Below are 22458 nucleotides of genomic sequence, written 5' to 3' on the forward strand. Positions count from 1 at the left end.
ATGGGGCCTTTAGTCATAAAGATAATGCCATACACAGATATGCCAAGTGATTATGCTATATCACTTCTCTATCTATTTTACTGTAAGGTTATGTACATAAAGATATGGGGGGGTACCATTCCAGAGAAAAATCTTTGTGACGTTAAATACTTTTGTGTAAAAGAAAAAAAGAAAAAAAAGAAAAGAAAAAGTATTACCAGAATGATATCTTAACCCCTTAATGAATGGGCGAATTTCTGTTTTTCATTTTTTGCTCCCCTTCTTCCGAGAGCCGTAACTTTTTTTATTTTTTTGTCAATCTTGCCATATGAGGGCTTGTTTTTGTGGGACAAGTTGTTCTTTTAAATTAAACCATGGGTTTTACCATATAATGTACTGGAAAAAGGCAAAAATATTCCCAAAAAAGTGCAATTGCATGATTGTTTTGGGGGTATTTTATTCACTGTGTTCACTATATGGTAAAATGTGATGTCAGTATGATTCCTCAAGTTGGTATGTGTTTGTAGATACCAAACATGTAAAGGGTTTCCATTTATCTAAGGGGTGAAAACAAATTCTGAATTTTGTCCAAAAAAGTGGTGCACTTTATTGGGATATGGGCTCCGTGACGGCTTATTTTTTGTTTAGAATTTTTATTACTGCTACACAGTTTACTGATCAGGGTAATTGATTTTATATTTTGATAGAATGGGCATTTCTGACACAATAATAAAAAAAAATGTACACACATTTGGTATTATTGTTTAGTTTTCAATGGGGTGAATGAGGGGTGATTTGAACTTTTAGTTTTCTTTAAAAAAAACCTTTTTTAACTTTCGTTTTATTTTACTAGCTGCTGCCCTTTTTCTGATCAGAGCTGCATAGCTCTGATCAGAAAAAAGAGAATTTTGTTTACTTACCGTAAATTCTTTTTCTTATAGTTCCGTATTGGGAGACCCAGACATTGGGTGTATAGCTTCTGCCTCCGGAGGACACACAAAATACTACACTAAAAAGTGTAGCTCCTCCCTCTGAGCAAATACACCCCCTGGATAACCAAATATAGCCAGTTTAGTGCAAAAGCTGAAGGAGAATAGCCACCCACAAGTAGAGATAGAGCAAGAACCGGAACAACCGGAGCCTCTGTCTACAACAACAGCCGGTGATAACACGCGGAACAAGAAACTGCCAACAGGCAACAGGGAGGGAGCTGGGTCTCCCAATACGGAACTATAAGAAAAAGAATTTACGGTAAGTAAACAAAATTCTCTTTTTCTTTATCGTTCCTATGGGAGACCCAGACATTGGGACGTCTCAAAGCAGTCCATGTGTGGGAATAAACAGAAAACTGAGAAGTAGGCAAAACCTAACTTCACAAATGGGTGACAGCCGCCTGAAGGATGCGTCTGCCCAAGCTCGCATCTGCCGAAGCATGAGAATGCACTTGGTAGTGCTTCGAAAAGGTATGCAGACTAGTCCAAGTGGCAGCCTGACAGACCTGCTGAGCTGTAGCCTGGTGCCTGAAAGCCCAAGAGGCACCGACAGCTCTGGTCGAGTGTGCCTTAATCCCCGACGGGGGAGGCACCTGAGTACACTGGTAGGCATCGGAAATGGCCGACCTAATCCAACGAGCTAAGGTCGGCTTAGACGCCGAGAGGCCCTTACGCCGACCTGTGGTCAGCACAAAAAGAGAGGTGCACCGCCTAAGAACAGCGGTGCGAGACACATAGATCCGGAGCGCTCGCACCAGATCCAGAGTATGCAACGCTTTTTCAAAGCGATGAACAGGAGCCGGACAAAAGGAAGGCAGGGAAATGTCCTGGTTAAGGTGGAAAGGAGAAACCACCTTAGGGAGAAAGTCCGGAGTCGGACGGAGAACCACCTTGTCTTTATGAAAAACCAAAAAAGGTGACTCCGAGGAGAGCGCAGCCAAATCAGAGACTCTCCTGAGGGAAGTTATGGCCACTAGAAAGACCACTTTCTGTGAAAGACGAGACAAAAACCTCCCTAAGAGGCTCAAAGGGGGGTTTCTGCAAAGCCGTGAGAACCAGATTAAGGTCCCAGGGATCCAAAGGCCGCCGGTAAGGCGGAATGATGTGAGATGCGCCCTGCATGAAGGTGCGCACCTGAGCCAGCCGGGCGATATGCCGCTGGAACAACACTGACAGAGCCGAGACCTGTCCCTTGAGGGAATTGAGGGATAGTCCTAGCTGCAGACCGGACTGTAGAAAGGACAGGAGGGTCGGCAAGGAAAAAGGCCAAGGAGCATGGCCGGAAGAGCAACACCAGGACAGGAAAATTCTCCAGGTCCTGTGATAGATTTTGGCCGAGGAAGACTTCCGAGCCCGAGTCATAGTGGAGATGACTTCAGGAGGGATACCAGAAGTCGTCAAGATCCAGGACTCAAGAGCCACGCCATCAATCTGAGAGCCGCAGAATTCTGGCGGAAAAACGGACCTTGTGAGAGAAGGTCTGGACGGTCCAGGAGATGCCACGGTACCTCTACGGACAGATGGAGCAGGTCTGGGTACCAAGCTCGCCTGGGCCAGTCTGAAGCAATGAGGATGACCCGACGGCCCTCCATTCTGATCTTGCGCAGGACTCTGGGCAAGAGAGCTAGAGGGGGAAACACGTAAGACAGACGAAACTGGGACCAATCTTGAACCAGCGCGTCCGCTGCAAAGGCCTGAGGATCGTGGGAGCGAGCCACGTAAACCGGAACCTTGTTGTTGTGCCGGGATGCCATTAGATCCACTTCCGGAGTGCCCCACTTGCGGCAGATTGATCGAAACACTGCCGGATGCAGAGCCCACTCGCCGGTGTCCACGGTTTGACGGCTGAGATAATCTGCCTCCCAGTTTTCCACGCCTGGGATGTGGACTGCGGATATGGTAGACATGGAGTCCTCCGTCCACTGAAGGATGCGATGAACCTCCAACATTGCCAGGCGGCTGCGTGTCCCGCCCTGGTGATTGATGTAGGCAACCGCTGTCGCGTTGTCTGACTGGACTCGAATGTGCTTGCCCGCCAACAGGTGGTGAAAGGCTAAGAGAGCTAGAAGCACAGCCCTGATTTCTAGCACATTGATCGAGAGGGCTGATTCGGACGGAATCCAAGTGCCCTGCGCTCTGTGGTGGAGATATACTGCTCCCCAGCCGGATAGACTGGCATCCGTGGTGAGGATCACCCAGGACGGGGCCAGGAAGGAGCGACCCTGAGACAGAGAGAGGGGCCGAAGCCACCACTGAAGGGAGCCCCTGGTCTGTGGCAGAGCCACTAACCTGTGCAAGGAGGAAGTCCGCTTGTCCCAACAGTGGAGAATGTCCAGCTGCAGAAGACGCAGATGGAACTGGGCAAAGGGAACCGCTTCCATTGACGCCACCATCTGACCCAGCACCTGCATTAGGTGCCTGATGGAATGACGGCGGGGCCTCAGCAAAGAGCGCACCGCCAGATGGAGGGACTGCTGTTTGACTAAGGGCAGCTTCACAAGTGCCGGCAGAGTCTCGAATTGCATCCCTAGGTACGTGAGCTTCTGGGTCGGAGTCAGAGTGGACTTGGGCAGATTGACAAGCCACCCGAATTGGACTAGAGTGGCGAGAGTGAGCGAGACACTCCGCTGACAGTCTGCACTGGATGAAGCCTTGACTAGAAGGTCGTCCAGGTAAGGAATCACTGCCAACCCCTGGAGGTGCAGAACCGCAACCACTGCTGCCATGACCTTGGTGAATACTCGAGGGGCCGTGGCTAACCCGAAGGGGAGAGCCACGAATTGGAAATGTTCCTCTCCGATTGCAAAACGTAGCCAACGCTGGTGTGAAACTGCAATTGGCACATGCAGATAGGCATCTCTGATGTCGATGGATGCCAGGAAATCTCCTTGGGTCATTGAGGCAATGACTGATCGCAGAGACTCCATGCGAAAATGCCGCACCTGAACATGCTTGTTGAGAAGCTTGAGATCCAGGATGGGCCAGAAGGAACCGTCCTTTTTGGGGACTAGGAAGAGATTTGAGTAGAAACCTCTGAACCATTCCCGGGCGGGAACCGGTACAATTACTCCGCTGGCCTGCAAGGATGCCATGGCCTGTGAGAAGGCGGCGGCCTTGGAGCAGGGGGGAGTTGACAGAAAAAATCTGTTTGGCGGGCTAGAAGAGAATTCTATCCTGTAGCCGTGGGAGATGATATCCCGCACCCACTGATCGGAGACGTGATGAAACCACACGTCGCCAAAGTGGGAGAGCCTGCCACCGACCAAGGACGTTGCTGGCGCGGCCAGATAGTCAAGAGGAGGCTGCCTTAGTGGCAGCAGCTCCTGCGGACTTCTGAGGACGCGGCTTCGTGCGCCAGTTGGGTTTTTGGTCCTTGGCTGAGTTAGTGGACGAGGCCGAGGGCTTAGAGGACGACGAGTTGGAGGAACGAAAAGAACGAAACCTCGACTGGTTCCTGCCCTGGACAGGTTTTCTGGTTTTAGTTTGTGGCATGGAAGTACTCTTCCCGCCAGTAGCTTCCTTAATAATTTCATCCAGTTGTTCACCGAACAGCCTGGACCCAGCAAATGGGAGCCCAGCAAGGTACTTCTTTGAAGAAGCGTCTGCCTTCCACTCTCGAAGCCACAAGATCCTGCGGATAGCGAGGGAATTAGCCGAAGCCACCGCAGTGCGGTGAGAAGCCTCCAGCATGGCAGACATGGCATAGGATGAAAAGGCTGAAGCCTGGGAAGTTAAGGCAACCATTTCGGGCATAGAGTCCCTGGTGAGGGAATGCATCTCCTCTAGAGAAGCAGAGATGGCTTTGAGAGCCCACACTGCTGCAAAAGATGGGGAGAACGAGGCCCCTGCCGCCTCATATACAGATTTGGCCAGAAGGTCAACCTGGCGGTCAGTGGAATCCTTAAGTGAGGTGCCATCAGCCACTGATACAACTGTCCGGGCTGAGAGTCTAGACACCGGAGGGTCTACCTTTGGTGAATGAGCCCACTCCTTGACCACCTCTGGTGGAAAGGGAAAACGGTCATCAGAACCACGCTTTGGGAAGCGTTTGTCAGGACAGGCCCTAGGCTTGGTCACAGTGGCCTGAAAACTGGAGTGGTTAAAGAACACACTCCTTGTTCTCTTAGGCAAGGTAAACTGGTGCTTTTCTGCCAGAGAGGGTTGCTCCTCTGATACTGGCGGATTGAGGTCCAGTACAGAATTAATGGACGCAATCAAATCACTAACATCTGCGTCACTTTTGGACAGATCAATGGGGCACATGGAGGTAGCGTCCGAGCCCCCAGTAAAGGCATCCTCCTCGTCCTGCGAGTCAGCTCGTGAATCAGAGCCACGGAACGGGGAAGGAGAGGGAGCCCTGCGCCTCCTTTTAGGAGGACGGGGTCTGGGACCAGATGAAAAATCCTCTGTGAGCTCCGCTGAGAGAGCCCTAGCAGCAGAGGCGCCTTGTGTAGGAGGCTGATGCATGGTCAGCAAAGTCCGGGACAGCTGTCCCATGGAGTCGGCAAAAGACTGGGAGATTGACCTAGAGAAGGATTCTACCCAAGCCGGGGTTTCAGCCACCGGAGCCGGAGCAGCCGGAGGGACCACTGTGGGTGCGATACCAGGCTCAGGCATTGCCAGGTTAGAGCAGGCATCACAATGTGGATATGTGCTCGGTTCAGGCAGCACGAGCTTACATGCAGTGCATATTGCGTACAGCCTTGCAGCCTTGCTCCTTGTGTGAGACATGCTGCTGAAGTGGGGGCTCTGAGCCAGAATGACCCCCAGAGAGTGTATAAGCAGGTCCACAACCGGAGGTTGTGGCTTACCAGACCGTTTGTGTGCCCTCCAGATCCCACGGCCCGGACCCCCAGAGAGATGCTGCAGCCAGCGCCGATCGCTGTGAGAATGCTGGTAAAATGGCGCCGGAGCGAGGAGAGGGGGCGGGGCCTACTCTGAGAGCGGGAACTGGAGGGCCAAGGAGATTTACAGGGGAGGGAACATTTCCTCAGAGAGGAGTGTCCCTCCCCTGTGCCGAACGGCCGCTGGGCGGAGCCGCACTGTCCCTCTGCATGATTGACATGCAGGGGCAGTGAAATCGAAACTAGGCCTCAGGCGAAGCCGGGGCCTAAATTTAACGATGCGGCCGGCGCGCAGGCACCATCGGCGCGGTTCTCAGGCGAAAACCAATGAACCGGCCGGAAATGTCAGAATAGATACACAGCCCACTCTCCCCAACAATAAAGTACAAGGGACCCCCCAAAAATAACGTCTCAGATACTTAGCTTGTGAGACGCAGGGTTTCAAGTCCCTGGGGATGAGTGCTCCGTCCGGCAGGATCCTGAAGGGCTGTGGATGGAGACCGGTCTCCTGCAAAGCAGGGAGAACCGTGCTGGCTCCCACTTCAAGCCAGAGCCCGAGGGATGGTGAAGGAGCGCGGCATGTAAGGCTCCAGCCCTGAAATCAACCTTAACAACACCGCCGACACAGTGGGGTGAGAAGGGACATGCCGGGAGTCCAGGCTTGGACCCGCTTTTCTTCAAACTCTTTTCAAAAATCAAAAATCAGATGAGAATGCATGTGTGGATGTATGCCTTCTGAACACAAAGCATTGAACTGGCTATATTTGGTTATCCAGGGGGTGTATATGCTCAGAGGGAGGAGCTACACTTTTTAGTGTAGTACTTTGTGTGTCCTCCGGAGGCAGAAGCTATACACCCAATGTCTGGGTCTCCCATAGGAACGATAAAGAAAATGGTACTGTTCCTTTAAGAGAGACCGCTCTCACATTTCTTATAAAAACTATGGTATGGAAGCATCAGGGTCATCTCATGATCCGACACTACCATAGTAACTATCGGCACCCCGTAATCACTTCACAGGGCTGCTGATGGCAGCAGGGAAGTGTTGGAAGCAGGTGCAGGTGGATCTCAGATCCACCTGCACCTGCGAAGCACCCATGTCAGCTGATGAAATCAGCTGAAATGTGTGCAGTCCCCACCAGCTCACTACAGCAGCCGGCAAGGAATCCCCAGACATGACCAGAGACGTACCGGTACGTCCCTGGTCGTTAAGGGGTTAATTAGCAACTCAGTTCTCAATTTTACCTTGCTTCAAAAACTATATGGATTCCAGTTTCAGATTTTCACTCACTTTTCATAATTAGCAACAGTCACAAAACTAGTCCTAACCTACAAATTGCATTTATTTTATTATTTGCAGACAATCCATCAAATATGGAAACCCTTAAAAGGTTATTCCCATCTCCAAGATTCTATCCCAACATATAGTAGGTGTAATAATATTAATGCTGCATTAGAAAATACCTCCAATTAGAAATGTAGTATAGCTCTCCTGATATAGCTATGTATCTTATCTCATGTGCAGGCATTTCAGCTTAGGTATTCCATGACCACAAGGAACTAAGTGTCACTATATGAGTGGACGTATCCATGGATAGCTAGGCTAAAAATTCCCTGCACATGAGGTAAGAGACATGGCTTTATTAGGAGAACTATACTATATTTCTAATTGGAGGAATTTGCTAATATTATTACATTATTACACCTACTATATATTGGGATTGGATCTTGGAGATGGGAATACCCCTTTTTAAGGACTGTTCACTAAAGCTTTTATGCACTTTAATTTTTTCTCCCCTACTTCCAAGAGCCATAACTTATTTATTTTTCCATCGCCATAGTGTTTTAACGTCTTGACTTTTGCAAGTGCGTTGTAGTTTGGAATATCACCATTTTACTAAATATTGTACTTGAAAGCCGGAGAAACATTTTAACTACAGTGAAATTGCAAGAAAAACAAAAATGGAATATTGACATTGATTTTTTTGTTTTGTTTTATAGTATTTGTTATGTAGTAAAAATGACCCGGCGTCATGATTTACCACGTCAATACAATGATGACAAAACCAATCTTGCTCATTTTTTTAATTATTATTATTTTGAAGTTGAAAAAAAATGTGGAAATTTGTATGAAAAATATATGTATGCTGCCATTTTCTGAGACCAGGAACATTTTTTTTTTTCCTTGATAGAACTGTGTGAGAGCTTGTTTTCCGTGTGCGAGCTTACAATTTAACTTATACCATTTTAGGATAAATGCAATGTTTTCTTTGCTTCTAATTGTATTTTTATTTTTTAATTTATTATCTCTATTTTTATATTTGGCAAAAGGTGGGTGATTCAAGTTTGTGTTTTCTAAAAAATTGTACATTTTTTTTTAAATAACTTTACTTTTTTTTTTGTTAAGTCTATGTATTTAAACGGTGTCAATGATATAGCAGAATATAGTAAAAATCAAAGTCTCTATAGAAGTCCAGCCACAGAAGGGGTTTCAACAGTGCACTCTCATGGCAAGCATGGGGTTGTTAAGCAAATCCCTGGCTGCTATCGTGTTGTGAGTGGCAATGAGTGCGTGGAAAGATGCACCCGATGGTTTGCAGACTCTAAATGTCGCTTTATATATTAGCAGTGCCTTTAAAATGTAACAGCTTCAGTTGAACTTGTTAGAAACATATGATGGCTGAATAACACAGCCATCATCTGCTGGGAATGGGGCAGGCTCAGCCTCTGAGGCAGCTCCATACACCCGCTCTCCACTTGCGTCATACATATATGGTGAATGTCTGTATAGCGTCAATTTATTGTCTAGTTAATTTAAACCATTAAAGGCATTGTCCAAAGGCTACAGTCATTTTCATCCTAAATCCCAATCTATTTAGCACCATAATCTAAACTATTTTCTAATATACTTGCATTAAAAATTCCCTAGTCTTCACTAACTACAATATCTAACTGTTGGTGAATTTTTTTGTTACTACTTCCTTTTTTATTATGCTTCATTTGAAAATCCCACTGCATGCTGGGATACCCATAACGAGCGTCATCGGGCCAAAGGCTGCAGTCACTGCCACAGCCTCTGCCTCCTCCCTGAAACAAAACGTGATCAGTAACGCTTGTTTCAGGGGCTGGGCTAGTCTCATGGGTGCTGTGCACTGTGCACACTGACAGTGCACATTCTGTTCTTTGCTCACATCAACAGTAACGGGCTGTGTCAGAATACTCGGCATGCAGGAACCAGATCCGCTCCCGCATATGACACCATTGTATTCTGCATGCCAGGTATTCTGGCACTTCTTTGGTGACGGCTCATTACTGCTGATCTGCGCTAACTACATAGCGTGCGCTGTCATTATGTACATTATAGTGCACAGCATACAGGGATTAGCCAGGGGTGGAGCACAGGTTGTGGCAGTGGGAAAAAAATAGAATACCAGTTAGATAGTTGGGGAACGCAATAGAATTTTTAATGGAAGTATATTTAGAAAATATAAAAAAGAAACAAAAGTCCAGATAACTCGCCACTAATAGATATGAAGTTTTACCCCCGCATATAAAGTGTAGTCCTCATATATGCTGCAGCCCCATGCAGTAAAATGCAGAAAGAAAATATTCCCAAAGGAAAAGATATGAGAATACTACCAAGTAAAATGTTCCTTTTTTATGCAGACATGAATAAAAACAGCCTTCTTGGCCTATGAAAGTCATTCCTCTGGCACGTTTCCTGCACCTCCATGATTAAGGGCGCAAGAAGCGCTGGGAACACATCAGCGAAACGGCTGTCACAAGCTGAGAAGGCTGTTTTTAACCATGTTTGAATAAAAAGAAACATTTTATTTGGTAGTATCTTCATATTTTTTCCTTTGGGAATATATTTTCTGTATATTAGAAAATTGTTTAGATTATAGTACAAAATAGATAGGGATTTAGAATAAAAATTATTTAACCTTCAGAACACCTCTTTAACCTTTTAATGACCAGGAAGTTTTCCATTTTTGTGCTTTCATTTTTTCATCCCCTTCTTCCAAGAGACATAACATTTTTTATTTGTCTGTCAACATAGCCATTGGAGGATTTGATTTTTAGGTTACGAGTTATAGTTTTGGATGATACCATTCATTTTACGATATAATGTCCAAAAAACAAGTTAGAAGAAAACTAAATCTGGTTAAATTCTTAAAAATGCACAATTCTGCCATTTGTTTTGGTGGTTTTGTTTTTACAACATTGATAATGCAATAAAAAGAGATAGATATGATTCGTCAGGTCAGTATAAGTACCACGATGCCAACTTACAAGGTTATTTCTATATATTTTAATGGTCAAAAAAATTCTTTCTATCTTTTTGTTCTCTCAACAAAGATGTGTGAAGACTTGTTTTTTGCAAGCTGAGCTTACATTTTTACTGACGTAACTTTGGAGTATATAAGTTTTCATCTTTTTTATTATTTTTTTTGTGGGGGTGGAGAGGTTAAAAAAATAGCAGGTATTGCGTTTTAACATTTTCTTTTGGAGTTTTAAGTTTGGTTCAATTAATTTTCAATCTTGACAATGCAGACTGTTCCGAACATTTTTTTATTTCTTTATTTTATTAAATGTGAAAAGGAGAGGTGATTTAAAGTTTGTCTTTGTAAAATTTTTTGCAGTCTAACAGGTTTTTCTCCAGGATTGACCTGTATTTAGCTCCATCCGTCTTCCTAACAACTCTCACCAGCCACGGAAAAGCATCCTCACAACATGATTCTGCCATCACAATGTTTGACCTTAACCTTCGTCAGGCTGCATAATTTTACGTCAACAGCGACCCCTTATCTCGGAAGGGGGTGGAGATATTTTATTGAAATTTGGCCAATATATTCTGGACCAAAACTGCAGAGATGTCACGAAATTTCAGCCCTCTACGGCTTTTGGAAAAAAAAAATGTATTGCAATTTTAAAACTGAATAGTTACAATTGTACCTATTCAGCCGGGCAAAGGTTAAGGATGGTGTTTTCAGGGTTATGTGCAGTGTTACCTTTCTGCCACGAACTTAGCCCAACAAGTTCTACTTTGGTCTCATCTGACTAGAAGTACAAGTGCAAGCAAGTATTAAGAATTAAAATATAACTTTTAATATCATAAGTCTAAAACACGATATAATAAAGTGCATGCAGTGCATGAAATTAATAACCAGAAAGATCTCACCCAGTTCTTCTCCTGATGAGATCAGATACCACCGGAAAATCCAAGGCAGAAGCAGGTCAGGCCAGACCTTAAAAGGAGGGGGGGGAGGCGACCAGTACACAAGTTCCCTGCCCCTGTCGTGCCCCTGCAAAAATTGCTTCCGCCCTCACAAGGGCAGCACCCAAGTCAGGAATGCTAGCCCTGATGACAAACAAACCCTCCCAACGCGTTTCCCTCTCTATATAATAAGAGAGTTCATCAGGGGAGAAAAACTTAAAGTAAAGCCTGCAATGGCAGGACGATACTACACAGAGTACATTAGTGATACAAATTTGTATACACACAATGCACGTTCGTGGTGCACATGTGCATGCTAGTGGCCAGTGGGACGCTGATCAGGCATTCACCTGTGACAGTACCTCTAAAGGTTTTATTATGATATCTAGTGCTAATCATTCTGGCCAGTATTGCATGTGCCCTGGGCGCAACAACTGGTTGCGGTCTGCGCATGCACGATGCGTGCGTTCCACTAGTGGAGCGCTATAGCCAACTTCCAGCCTGACAGGGGCGATTACATGCCGCGCGTGCGCATTGTGCGCTGTGTATAAGCTCCACGCATAATGAGCATGGGAAAAGGAGGCCACGGCTAGCTCTCTGAGATTTATGAAACTTTTATTGACTGAGGAAAAAGTTTGTCTGGAGGCTCTTAATAATAAGCTAAAGGAACAGATTGATCATATTAAGACATTCCAGAGCGAGACTGACTTTGTACCAAAAGAAAATCTTCTACAGAATACAGTAGAAAAATATCAGTATCGTATTAAGGAGAGGAAGCATAAACAGTTTGTCCGTGACCTCCAGGACTTTAAGGACAATAAGGTTTATCAATTTGCTTCAGCTGAGAAGACGACCCCTAGGGAACGAGCCTCTGATCTCTCTTCTACCGAAACGGAGGCTTCGGACTCCGAAGGGAGGCATCCTAATCAATTTGGCCAAGAGAGAGGTAGGAGATTTCAGAAAGGGAACTCCAGGAACGCTCGCCAATTTTCGAGTGGCCCTAATATCGTTTTTTTAGAGAGGCAGCATTTTCTCAGGAGCCAAAAAACAAAAGGCTAGGTACGGAGTCTCAAATTATTAATTTGTCCAAGCGGCCCCTCACCAACTCTGAAATGGCAGTGTTAAGCAAGGGGCTCTCATTCGTCCCCACAAGTGACTTGTCTGTGTTCGATTTTATTGTCGATTTGAATTTATTTGTAAGGAAGCTTCGTTGGAAGAAATTCTTCAAACTGAAGGACAATCGGTTATGTGAGGAACTTAGCATACCCCCTGACATGCTAGGGGATGTTAGGCTCTTGGCAGACCTTGATATACCAATCACTAATGACACGGGAGCGGGTCCTTTTACCAAGCTGAAAAACCCGAGCACGAAAATGCCTCCAAGTGCTACAGATGTGTTGGCTATAGATATTTTTCTGAACTTAGTGACCCGGGATGTTTGTGCATCCTTTGACGCTCTCCCGCAATCATTAGCTTCTCAACGGCAGTCTGTAGTTCATAATCTCTTAACACAAAGTAACAACCTCATGAAAACTGAGATGGAGACCTTATGTATTTTAGAGAAAGAAACCATGATTACTATTAAGCCCTCCGATAAGGGGGGCAACATAGTGATAATGGACTCACAGGACTACCGAAAGGTCTGCACTGAGATTCTAAGGGATACTGCCACCTATGAAAGGGTCTCTGGTAACCCATTGGAACTTTCTAAAAAAAACCTTGAGGGATTTACTGAGTGGAGCAAAAATTGATGGTTTACTAAATGATGATGAGTTCACATTTCTGCTCCCTGAATTTCCAGTTATGTCCACGTTCTATATTTTGCCCAAAGTCCATAAGGGGGTCACACCCCTTAGGGGCAGACCAATTGTTTCAGGTGTGGGCAGCATTGAACAGAATGTGGGCATATATTTGGATGAGGTCTTAAACCCCTTTGTGACATGCTTACCCTCCTATATCCGTGACAGTATGGACTTTATGAAGAGGATTGAAGGGGTGTTGGTTGATTCTGGGACCTTTCTAGCTAGTATTGACGTTGAGAGTCTTTACTCTTCCATACCTCATGAGCAGGGAATGAGAGCCATCGAATACTTTTTATCAACACGTGGTCAACAATTTGAGGCTCATAATTGGCTGATTCTTTCTCTGTTACATTTTGTCTTGCACAATAACTTTCTAATGTTTGACGGCACAATATACCACCAGCTCAAGGGCACAGCGATGGGGAGCCCCTGTGCTCCCTGTTACGCTAACTTGTTCCTGGGCTGGTGGGAGGACGTCTTTGTTTTCTCCGATGAAATGTCCAAATATACATGTATGATCGAGATTTGGACACGGTTTACAGATGACGTCTTTATATTGTGGAAGGGTCCCCAGGAAGATTTTGTAAGTTTTGTACAAGATCTGAACTGCCACTCTATAGGTTTGAAGTTCACATATGTCATTCATCCAAAACAGTTATCAATGATCTCAGTGGACCCCCAGGGTGGACTCCAAACGACGATCTTTAGGAAACCCACTGCAACTAATTCCCTTCTTGACTGGAAGAGCCACCATCCGTTCCCTCTCAGACGTGGTATCCCGAAGGGGCAATATTTATGTCTGAGACGGAATTGTTCCAGTGAGGAGGAGTTTGTCGATAAGGCCAAGGATCTTAGGGCTCGTTTTTTGGACAAGGGCTACCCAAACTATATCCTTAAGGAGGCCTATCATCATTCGCTTAGACAAAATCGGAACCAACTCCTTGTTCCCAAACAGAAAAGGGAGGAGCGTGATGAAACAATAAGATTTATTACCACCTTTACAAAGGGTGCTAACCAAGTCCGACAGATCTGAAAACAACATTGGGGGATCCTAAAAATGGATGATGACATTGCCGAGGTAATTGGCAACCAACCATCTGTGACGTTTCGGAAAAATCGATCCCTAAGGGACCGCCTTACACACAGCCACTATGTGGCCCCTGAGAAACCGTTAACATGGATTCCGGGCAAACCGACTGGGTGCTTTAGATGCGGGGCCTGTGTGGCATGTGATGATATCCAGACGGGTAAAACCTTTAGAGGTACCGTCACAGGTGAATGCCTTAAAGTTAGAGATTTCATAAATTGTAGAACCAAAGGCATTGTCTACTTGGCCACCTATAACTGTGGCAAACAATATGTTGGAAAGACCATCAGAGAGTTTCGCCGCCGGGTAGGAGAACATCTTGGTGACATTAGGAGCGAATGGGATACTCCAATTTCTAGACACATGAATTCACAACATTTTGGAAATAGGGAAGCCATTGTTTTCATGGGGGTTTTGAAGGTTAAACCATCTCCAAGAGGGGGCGACCTGGATAGGCTACTCCTCCAAAAGGAAGCAAGACTGATCTTCAAGTTAAGGATGTGCCGTCCAGAGGGTCTAAATGACCAAATTAATTTCGTGTGCTTCATTTAATGAAGGGATCTTTTTCTCTAGCTGGGGTGGGTGGCTTGGGGTTTGATGGTTTAAGGTGTCTATTGAGCTGGGCTATTGACCAAGATGATAAGCCCCTTTTGTAAAAACGAGCCCAACCCGGATTCTTTGGGTTTTGTATTATTGGGCCTGGGGGGAGGGTTGGAAGTGTATGTACGATCTTGTTTCAACCCTTTATTGATATTGGACACGGCAAGGAGGGTGTCCTTAGTATATCCTTTTTCCCCCCTTCTTATTGCAGTGTTTGATTCACTGACTGTTGGACTCTGTAATCCCCTTTAACAAATACTATTGTATATATACCCCCTGCCCCTTTATTTGACCCCGTGCTATTGCCCATTTTAATTATTAGCATTATCCAACCCTTCAAATAGATTCATAATAGGTGCCTTTATATACACAAAAAGAGAGGTGGTATCTTGTGGACTGTTAAAAGTTATGCTAGAATCTATTTTGCTGGTCTACTATATAAACTTGGCATTGGTGAGGGTTGCTAAACTGATTATGATATCTAGTGCTAATCATTCTGGCCAGTATTGCATGTGCCCTGGGCGCAACAACTGGTTGCAGTCTGCGCATGCGCGATGCGTGCGTTCCACTAGTGGAGCGCTATAGCTAACGTCCAGCCTGACAGGGGCAATTACATGCCGCGCGTGCGCATTGTGCGCTGTGTATAAGCTCCACGCATAATGAGCACATCAGATCTTATAGGAACAGCTGAACGCCTCCTGGGTTGTGTGAATGTGCGTTCCAGGAGTGGAACGCGGAAGTATGATTTGCTTACATCAGGATCATTACCACGTCCGTGCATGTGCGGTGAAAGCACCGCCAGGCGGCCTAAAGTGTTGCTGAATGACTCATCAGGCATGCACGGTGGTGGGCTGTATGCACGGATCTTGGATCGATTGTGAGGGCTGCACAAACATGTGGCACCATTGATTACCGAGGATGCAGGAGGTATGAGGGGTATATAGGTTGTGGGTCTAGCAGAACACAGCGTCCCACTGGCCACTAGCATGCACATGTGCACCACGAACGTGCATTGTGTGTATACACATTTGTATCACTAATGTACTCTGTGTAGTATCGTCCTGCCATTGCAGGCTTTACTTTAAGTTTTTCTCCCCTGATGAACTCTCTTATTATATAGAGAGGGAAACGCGTTGGGAGGGTGTGTTTGTCATCAGGGCTAGCATTCCTGACTTGGGTGCTGCCCTTGTAAGGGCGGAAGCAATTTTTGCAGGGGCACGACAGGGGCAGGGAACTTGTATACTGGTCGCTCCCCCCCCTTTTAAGGTCTGGCCTGACCTGCTTCTGCCTTGGATTTTCCGGTGGTATCTGATCTCATCAGGAGAAGAACTGGGTGAGATCTTTCTGGTTATTAATTTCATGCACTGCATTGCACTTTATTATATCGTGTTTTAGACTTATGATATTAAAAGGTATATTTTAATTCTTAATCCTTGCTTGCACTTGTACTCTAATTAGGATTTGGGCTGTACTGCTTTGCCATTGCGGCAGGATTGCTTTTCACTCATCTGACTAGAGCATCTTCTTTTAGGAGACACAGCTAGCATGTGGAAGATGGTGCTATGTTTAGATCCAACTAAAATAGAACTTTTTGGGCTAATTGTAAAATGCTATGTGTGGCGGAAAATTAACACTGCACATCACCCTGAAAACGGCATTACCGAGTCAAACATGATAGTGGTGGCAGCATCATTCTGGGGGGATGCTTTCCTTCAGCTGGTACAGGGAATCTCCTCAGATTTTATGGGATGATGGATGGATTTAAATACAGCTTATTCATGTGTTTAAATGGCCAAGGCAAAATGCAGACAAAATCCCATTGACAATCTGGGGCAAGACTTGAAAATTACTGTTCATAGATGCTCTCCACCCAATTTCACTATGGTAGAGCTATTTTGTAAAGAAAAATGGGAAAATATTTCAGGCTCTAGATGTGCAAAGTTGGTAGAAAAATGCTGCAAAAGACTTAAGCCTGCTTTACACACTTCAATAGATCTTTCAATCCGTCGTCGGGGTCAAGTTGTAAGTGACGCACATCCGGCATCGTTCGTGATGTATTTGCGTGTGAAACCTACATGCGATCGATATTGAACGAAAATACGGTGATCGCATACACGTCGTTTATTCCTCATACATTGGACGTTTGGTAGTACGAAACTAGTGAATTGTAACGTGTGACATCCCTCATACGATTTCGGTGTCTGATGCTATGTGCGCAGGTGTGCGCTCTGCACCGCAGCTTAAAAAAGGTCTGCTTCAGAGCGCAGCTGAAAAGCTGCGTTCTGAAGCGCCTCACAATGTCTGTCATGCACTAATCTCTGTCAGTCCGTCACTATCTCTGTCCCTCTCTCTCTGTCCATGTCAGTCTATCCCCCTCTCTCATACTCACCGATCCCCGATCCCCAGCACTGCACGCCATTCACACTGCTCCGGCGGCTTTTACTGTTTTGAAAAAGCCGGCCGCCCATTAAACAATCTCCTATTCCCTGCTTTCCCCGCCCACCGGCGCCTATGATTGGTTACAGTGAGACACGTCCCCCACGCTGAGTGACAGGTGTCACACTGCACCCAATCACAGCAGCCGGTGGGCGTGTCTATACTGTGTAGTGAAATAAATAATTAAATAATTAAAAAAAACGACGTGCGGTCCCCCCCAATTTTAAAACCAGCCAGATAAAGCCATACGGCTGAAGGCTGGTATTCTCAGGATGGGGAGCTCCACGTTATGGGGAGCCCCCCACCCTAACAATATCAGCCAACAGCCGCCCAGAATTGCCGCATACATTATATGCGACAGTTCTGGGACTGTACCCGGCTCTTCCCGATTTGCCCTGGTGCGTTGGCAAATCGGGGTAATAAGGAGTTATTGGCAGCCCATAGCTGCCAATAAGTCCTAGATTAATCATGTCAGGCGTCTATGAGACACCCTCCATGATTAATCTGTAAATAACAGTAAATAAACACACACCCGAAAAATCCTTTATTAGAAATAAAAAACACACACACATTCCCTCATTACCAATTTATTACCCACAACAAAGCCCTCCTTGTCCGGCGTAATCCAGGATGATCCAGCGTCGCATCCAGTGCTGCTGCATGGAGGTGACCGGAGCTGCAGCAGACACAGCCGCTCCGGTCACCCCCACGCAGCTAATGAAGACAGCTGGTGATCAGCTGAGCTGTCACTGAGTTTACCCGCGGCCACCGCTGCATCCACGGTGGATGCAGCGGTGGCCGCGGGTAAACTCAGTGACAGCTCAGCTGATCGCCGGCTGTCTTCATTAGCTGCGTGGAGGTGACCGGAGCGGCTGTGTCTGCTGCAGCTCCGGTCACCTCCATGCAGCAGCGCTGGATGCGACGCTGGATCATCCTGGATTACGCCGGACAAGGAGGGCTTTGTTGTGGGTAATAAATTGGTAATGAGGGAATGTGTGTGTGTTTTTTATTTCTAATAAAGGATTTTTCGGGTGTGTGTTTATTTACTGTTATTTACAGATTAATCATGGAGGGTGTCTCATAGACGCCTGACATGATTAATCTAGGACTTATTGGCAGCTATGGGCTGCCAATAACTCCTTATTACCCCGATTTGCCAACGCACCAGGGCAAATCGGGAAGAGCCGGGTACAGTCCCAGAACTGTCGCATATAATGTATGCGGCAATTCTGGGCGGCTGTTGGCTGATATTGTTAGGGTGGGGGGCTCCCCATAACGTGGAGCTCCCCATCCTGAGAATACCAGCCTTCAGCCGTATGGCTTTATCTGGCTGGTTTTAAAATTGGGGGGGACCGCACGTCGTTTTTTTTAATTATTTAATTATTTATTTCACTACACAGTATAGACACGCCCACCGGCTGCTGTGATTGGGTGCAGTGTGACACCTGTCACTCAACGTGGGGGGCGTGTCTCACTGTAACCAATCATAGGCGCCGGTGGGCGGGGAAAGCAGGGAATAGGAGATTGTTTAATGGGCGGCCGGCTTTTTCAAAACCGTAAAAGCCGCCGGAGCAGTGTGAATGGCGTGCAGCGCCGGGGATCGGGGATCGGTGAGTATATGAGAGAGGGCAGCTAACTTCAGTCACTCAGGGGATTAGCGGTCACTGGTGAGTCTTCACTGGTGACCGCTAATCAGGATGCGACACAGACAGAGCCGCAGCATGACAATGAAGTCGGGTGAAGTTCACCCGAGTTCATTCTGACAGTGCGGCTTTTTCTGTGTCTGCTGTCATCTGCCATTCAGCTCTGCTACATGGCTGTCTGTGTCTGCTGTCAGCGGCCATGTAGCAGAGCTGAATGGCAGATGACATAGTAAAAACGCATCCCTACACATTACACACGCTTGGCAAGTCAATAAATAAAAAAAAAAAAAAAAGGGTGCCCAATGCATACGTCACAGAACACATGATCTAAAGGATCGCACACAAAATTGATCAATTTAACATAGACTACTAACGCACATGTGACAGCAAATGAACGACCTACGTGCAATCTCATTAGATCGCATATGCGACCTGGGCGTGTCACATCGCATACGAGATCGCATACCTAATTGTAAGGTGTAAAGCTGGCTTTAGAGCAGTAATTGTAGCGAAAGATTGTCCTTGGTATTTAAGTATTGACTCAGGGGAGATACAAATGCATATTACAAATTTCAAATGTTTAAATATTTTAAAAAATATGTATCATTTGTTTTAGGCTTCACAAATACTTGCTACTTAAATATTGGTCTAGCACATAAATTCCCCCCAGAAAGCATTTAAGTTTGTAGATGTAATGTGAAAAAAATGTGGAAAACGGTACAAATACTACCTGGTTTCTGGCAATGCGGGCACTTATTTTTGAGTGACAATTCTGATGACCATGAATGCTGTAGTATTATTAGAACTATAGAGTTCAGCACAAGCTCTGATGGTAACATATTCAGCCATCAGTAATTTGGAAGGAGTCTACATTATTATCATTGTATTTACATACAGAGATGACAGGGCATTTGAACAAGCACACAGCTTGGACAGTGAGAGCAATGAATAAGACACCTGTTCTGAAAGTAGTGGGCTGGTGATTTTGGAAAATGATTTACAGTAGCAGTTTGTCAGATATTGAGAGGGAGGGGAGGAAGGTGAGCAGCTAACTACTGTATAGAAATCAATGGGTTGGAGAAAGGTTACTGGTATTTTAGACTTGAACCCCTCTACTGGAATGTAACTACTACACACTCTCAACCAGGGTCTGGGCAGGCCCTACTGGCCGAGCTCTTTGGAGACCAACTCTAAACTGTGAAAGATAAAAGCTCTAATTGCAGGAGAATGACAGCAGATAGTAAAAGCAAGTGATTTGGAAATTTGCTTATTTTCATTCTGTCTATTTAAAGCAATTTAACTTGATAATCCACCTTTGATATATATGAATTAGAAGGTATTGTTGCTAATACAATCTACTGCAGATCTATGATTACATTTCTATTCTCAAATGTTATTATTTGATCAAGACTGTGAAATTTCATGAACTCGTAGGTCCTATTTTAACACATGTATACACATCACTTTTCTGAATGTAAACATGTAGATCCCCAATATGTAGTAAAAGCAGCATTATTAAAAAGTACAGAATACAATAGATAAATTCTGTATTGCACCATTTACAGAACACCTAAGTAAATCACTTCTATTTAACACAACTCTCACAAAAGTAACTTCACAGAACATTTACCATCAGATTTAAATTGTGGTTAGAAATTCACTACAAATCACAAGTATTTAACAAGTTTGTGATGCCAAAGGTGACATTGTTTAACTGTACAATTTGTCACATTTTACAGTTTGTAATTACTTCCTTTTGTTGAGTGGATTTACTGCACAGTCACTATAGGCACATAACTGCGGCCTCATTTCAACCCATACGTTACAAGTAAAGTAGAGACACTTACATGGAAATCTTTTTCTTCCAGAATCTCTTTTCTCCATCGCACAAGAAAGGCAGCACATACGTATAAATGGAAGTGAGAAAATCCCTCAGGTTCAGACTAGAAGATACAGAAATGCAGGGGGAAAAAAGTTATTTGTACTCTAATTTTCAAAGATAATTTGGAAAATAAACACTAGGCATCATGTTATCTTTTGTTGTTCTGTTGAAAGAAGTTTACAGTTTGCCACAGTTTACACATAGAAGATAATATGGTAAATGGTATAAAATGATAAACTATATTACATGGAGACTTTAAGGCTTTGAACACTTATGACATGGAAACAACGATTTCCAAAAATGTTACTGGTTGCATTGAGTAAAAAATATTATCGCACTGGGTCTCATGCTGTAGTCTTCATACTTTTATTTATTTTTCACACTTACCAATATGCAATTTACAACCTGCTGTTATTTTCTGACTCTACTCGTGTGGAAGTTTCCTTCCTAGTAATCCATCATGGATGTGAGTATGGACAACTAGGATCCAGCATATTTTACTAGGTGTTATGAACTAGCACATCTTCATTTGTGTACTGATTTCTCCTTCTACAGCACCCTGGGTGGCTCTCAGTATGCATAAACTAAATGTATGTATGATGGTAGTAGTACACTAGGGAATCCTAGGTCACTTTGGGAACAAACTGTTAAAAGACTATGGGGCAAAAGGGTAAAACACATTTCATGATAGTGGCTCAGGGTTAATACTGTTGTTTTGAAATGTTTTGGTACTGGGTTCAAATCCCACCAAAAACAACATTTTACTTGGAGTTAATATGTTCTTCTCATACTCCAGTTTCCTCCCACATTCCACTTGATGTGACTGCAGACTTGAAAATCTTTATACACGTACTATGCGCTTTGAAGATTCTCCGGTATCAGATCTAGAATTACGTGACTACAAGTATTTTATATGCATACTCCTGGCCAGAATGTGACTAGATATCCGTGACCTTGCTCAATTCTATCATTCACAATCAGCGAGTGGGGAGAATCCGCCAGGGACCCACCTGTACGAATGCTGCACATCACAGATCAGACCCAGGCAGCTATAAAAAGTATGCTTACATTTGAAATGCCACCGCGCCGAGTCAAACATATCTACTGCAGTTAGGTCCAGAAATATTTGGACAGTGACACAATTTTCGTGAGTTGGGCTCTGCATGCCACCACATTGGATTTGAAATGAAACCTCTACAACAGAATTCAAGTGCAGATTGTAACGTTTAATTTGAAGGTTTGAACAAAAATATCTGATAGAAATTGTAGGAATTGTACACATTTCTTTACAAACACTCCACATTTTAGGAGGTCAAAAGTAATTGGACAAATAAACCAAACCCAAACAAAATATTTTTATTTTCAATATTTTGTTGCGAATCCTTTGGAGGCAATCACTGCCTTAAGTCTGGAACCCATGGACATCACCAAACGCTGGGTTTCCTCCTTCTTAATGCTTTGCCAGGCCTTTACAGACGCAGCCTTCAGGTCTTGCTTGTTTGTGGGTCTTTCCGTCTTAAGTCTGGATTTGAGCAAGTGAAATGCATGCTCAATTGGGTTAAGATCTGGTGATTGACTTGGCCATTGCAGAATGTTCCACTTTTTTGCACTCATGAACTCCTGGGTAGCTTTGGCTGTATGCTTGGGGTCATTGTCCATCTGTACTATGAAGCGCCGTCCGATCAACTTTGCGGCATTTGGCTGAATCTGGGCTGAGAGTATATCCCGGTACACTTCAGAATTCATCCGGCTACTCTTGTCTGCTGTTATGTCATCAATAAACACAAGTGACCCAGTGCCATTGAAAGCCATGCATGCCCATGCCATCACGTTGCCTCCACCATGTTTTACAGAGGATGTGGTGTGCCTTGGATCATGTGCCGTTCCCTTTCTTCTCCAAACTTTTTTCTTCCCATCATTCTGGTACAGGTTGATCTTTGTCTCATCTGTCCATAGAATACTTTTCCAGAACTGA

At 44.9% G+C, this 22458-nt stretch overlaps 1 protein-coding gene across 2 annotated transcripts in view; it reads right to left on the bottom strand.

Moving 5' to 3' along the window:
- TBC1D22A (TBC1 domain family member 22A) overlaps positions 1–22458 on the bottom strand; it is an 811105-nt gene that overhangs the window by 195379 nt on the left and 593268 nt on the right. For both annotated transcript variants that reach the window (XM_075342553.1, XM_075342552.1), the window contains exon 12: positions 20449–20544. In XM_075342553.1, the coding sequence (XP_075198668.1) occupies positions 20449–20544 (96 nt within the window). The remainder of the gene's footprint in view (positions 1–20448; positions 20545–22458) is intronic.

The sequence above is a fragment of the Anomaloglossus baeobatrachus genome, chromosome 4 (genome assembly GCF_048569485.1).
Source record: "Anomaloglossus baeobatrachus isolate aAnoBae1 chromosome 4, aAnoBae1.hap1, whole genome shotgun sequence".
Classification (NCBI taxonomy): domain Eukaryota; kingdom Metazoa; phylum Chordata; class Amphibia; order Anura; family Aromobatidae; genus Anomaloglossus; species Anomaloglossus baeobatrachus.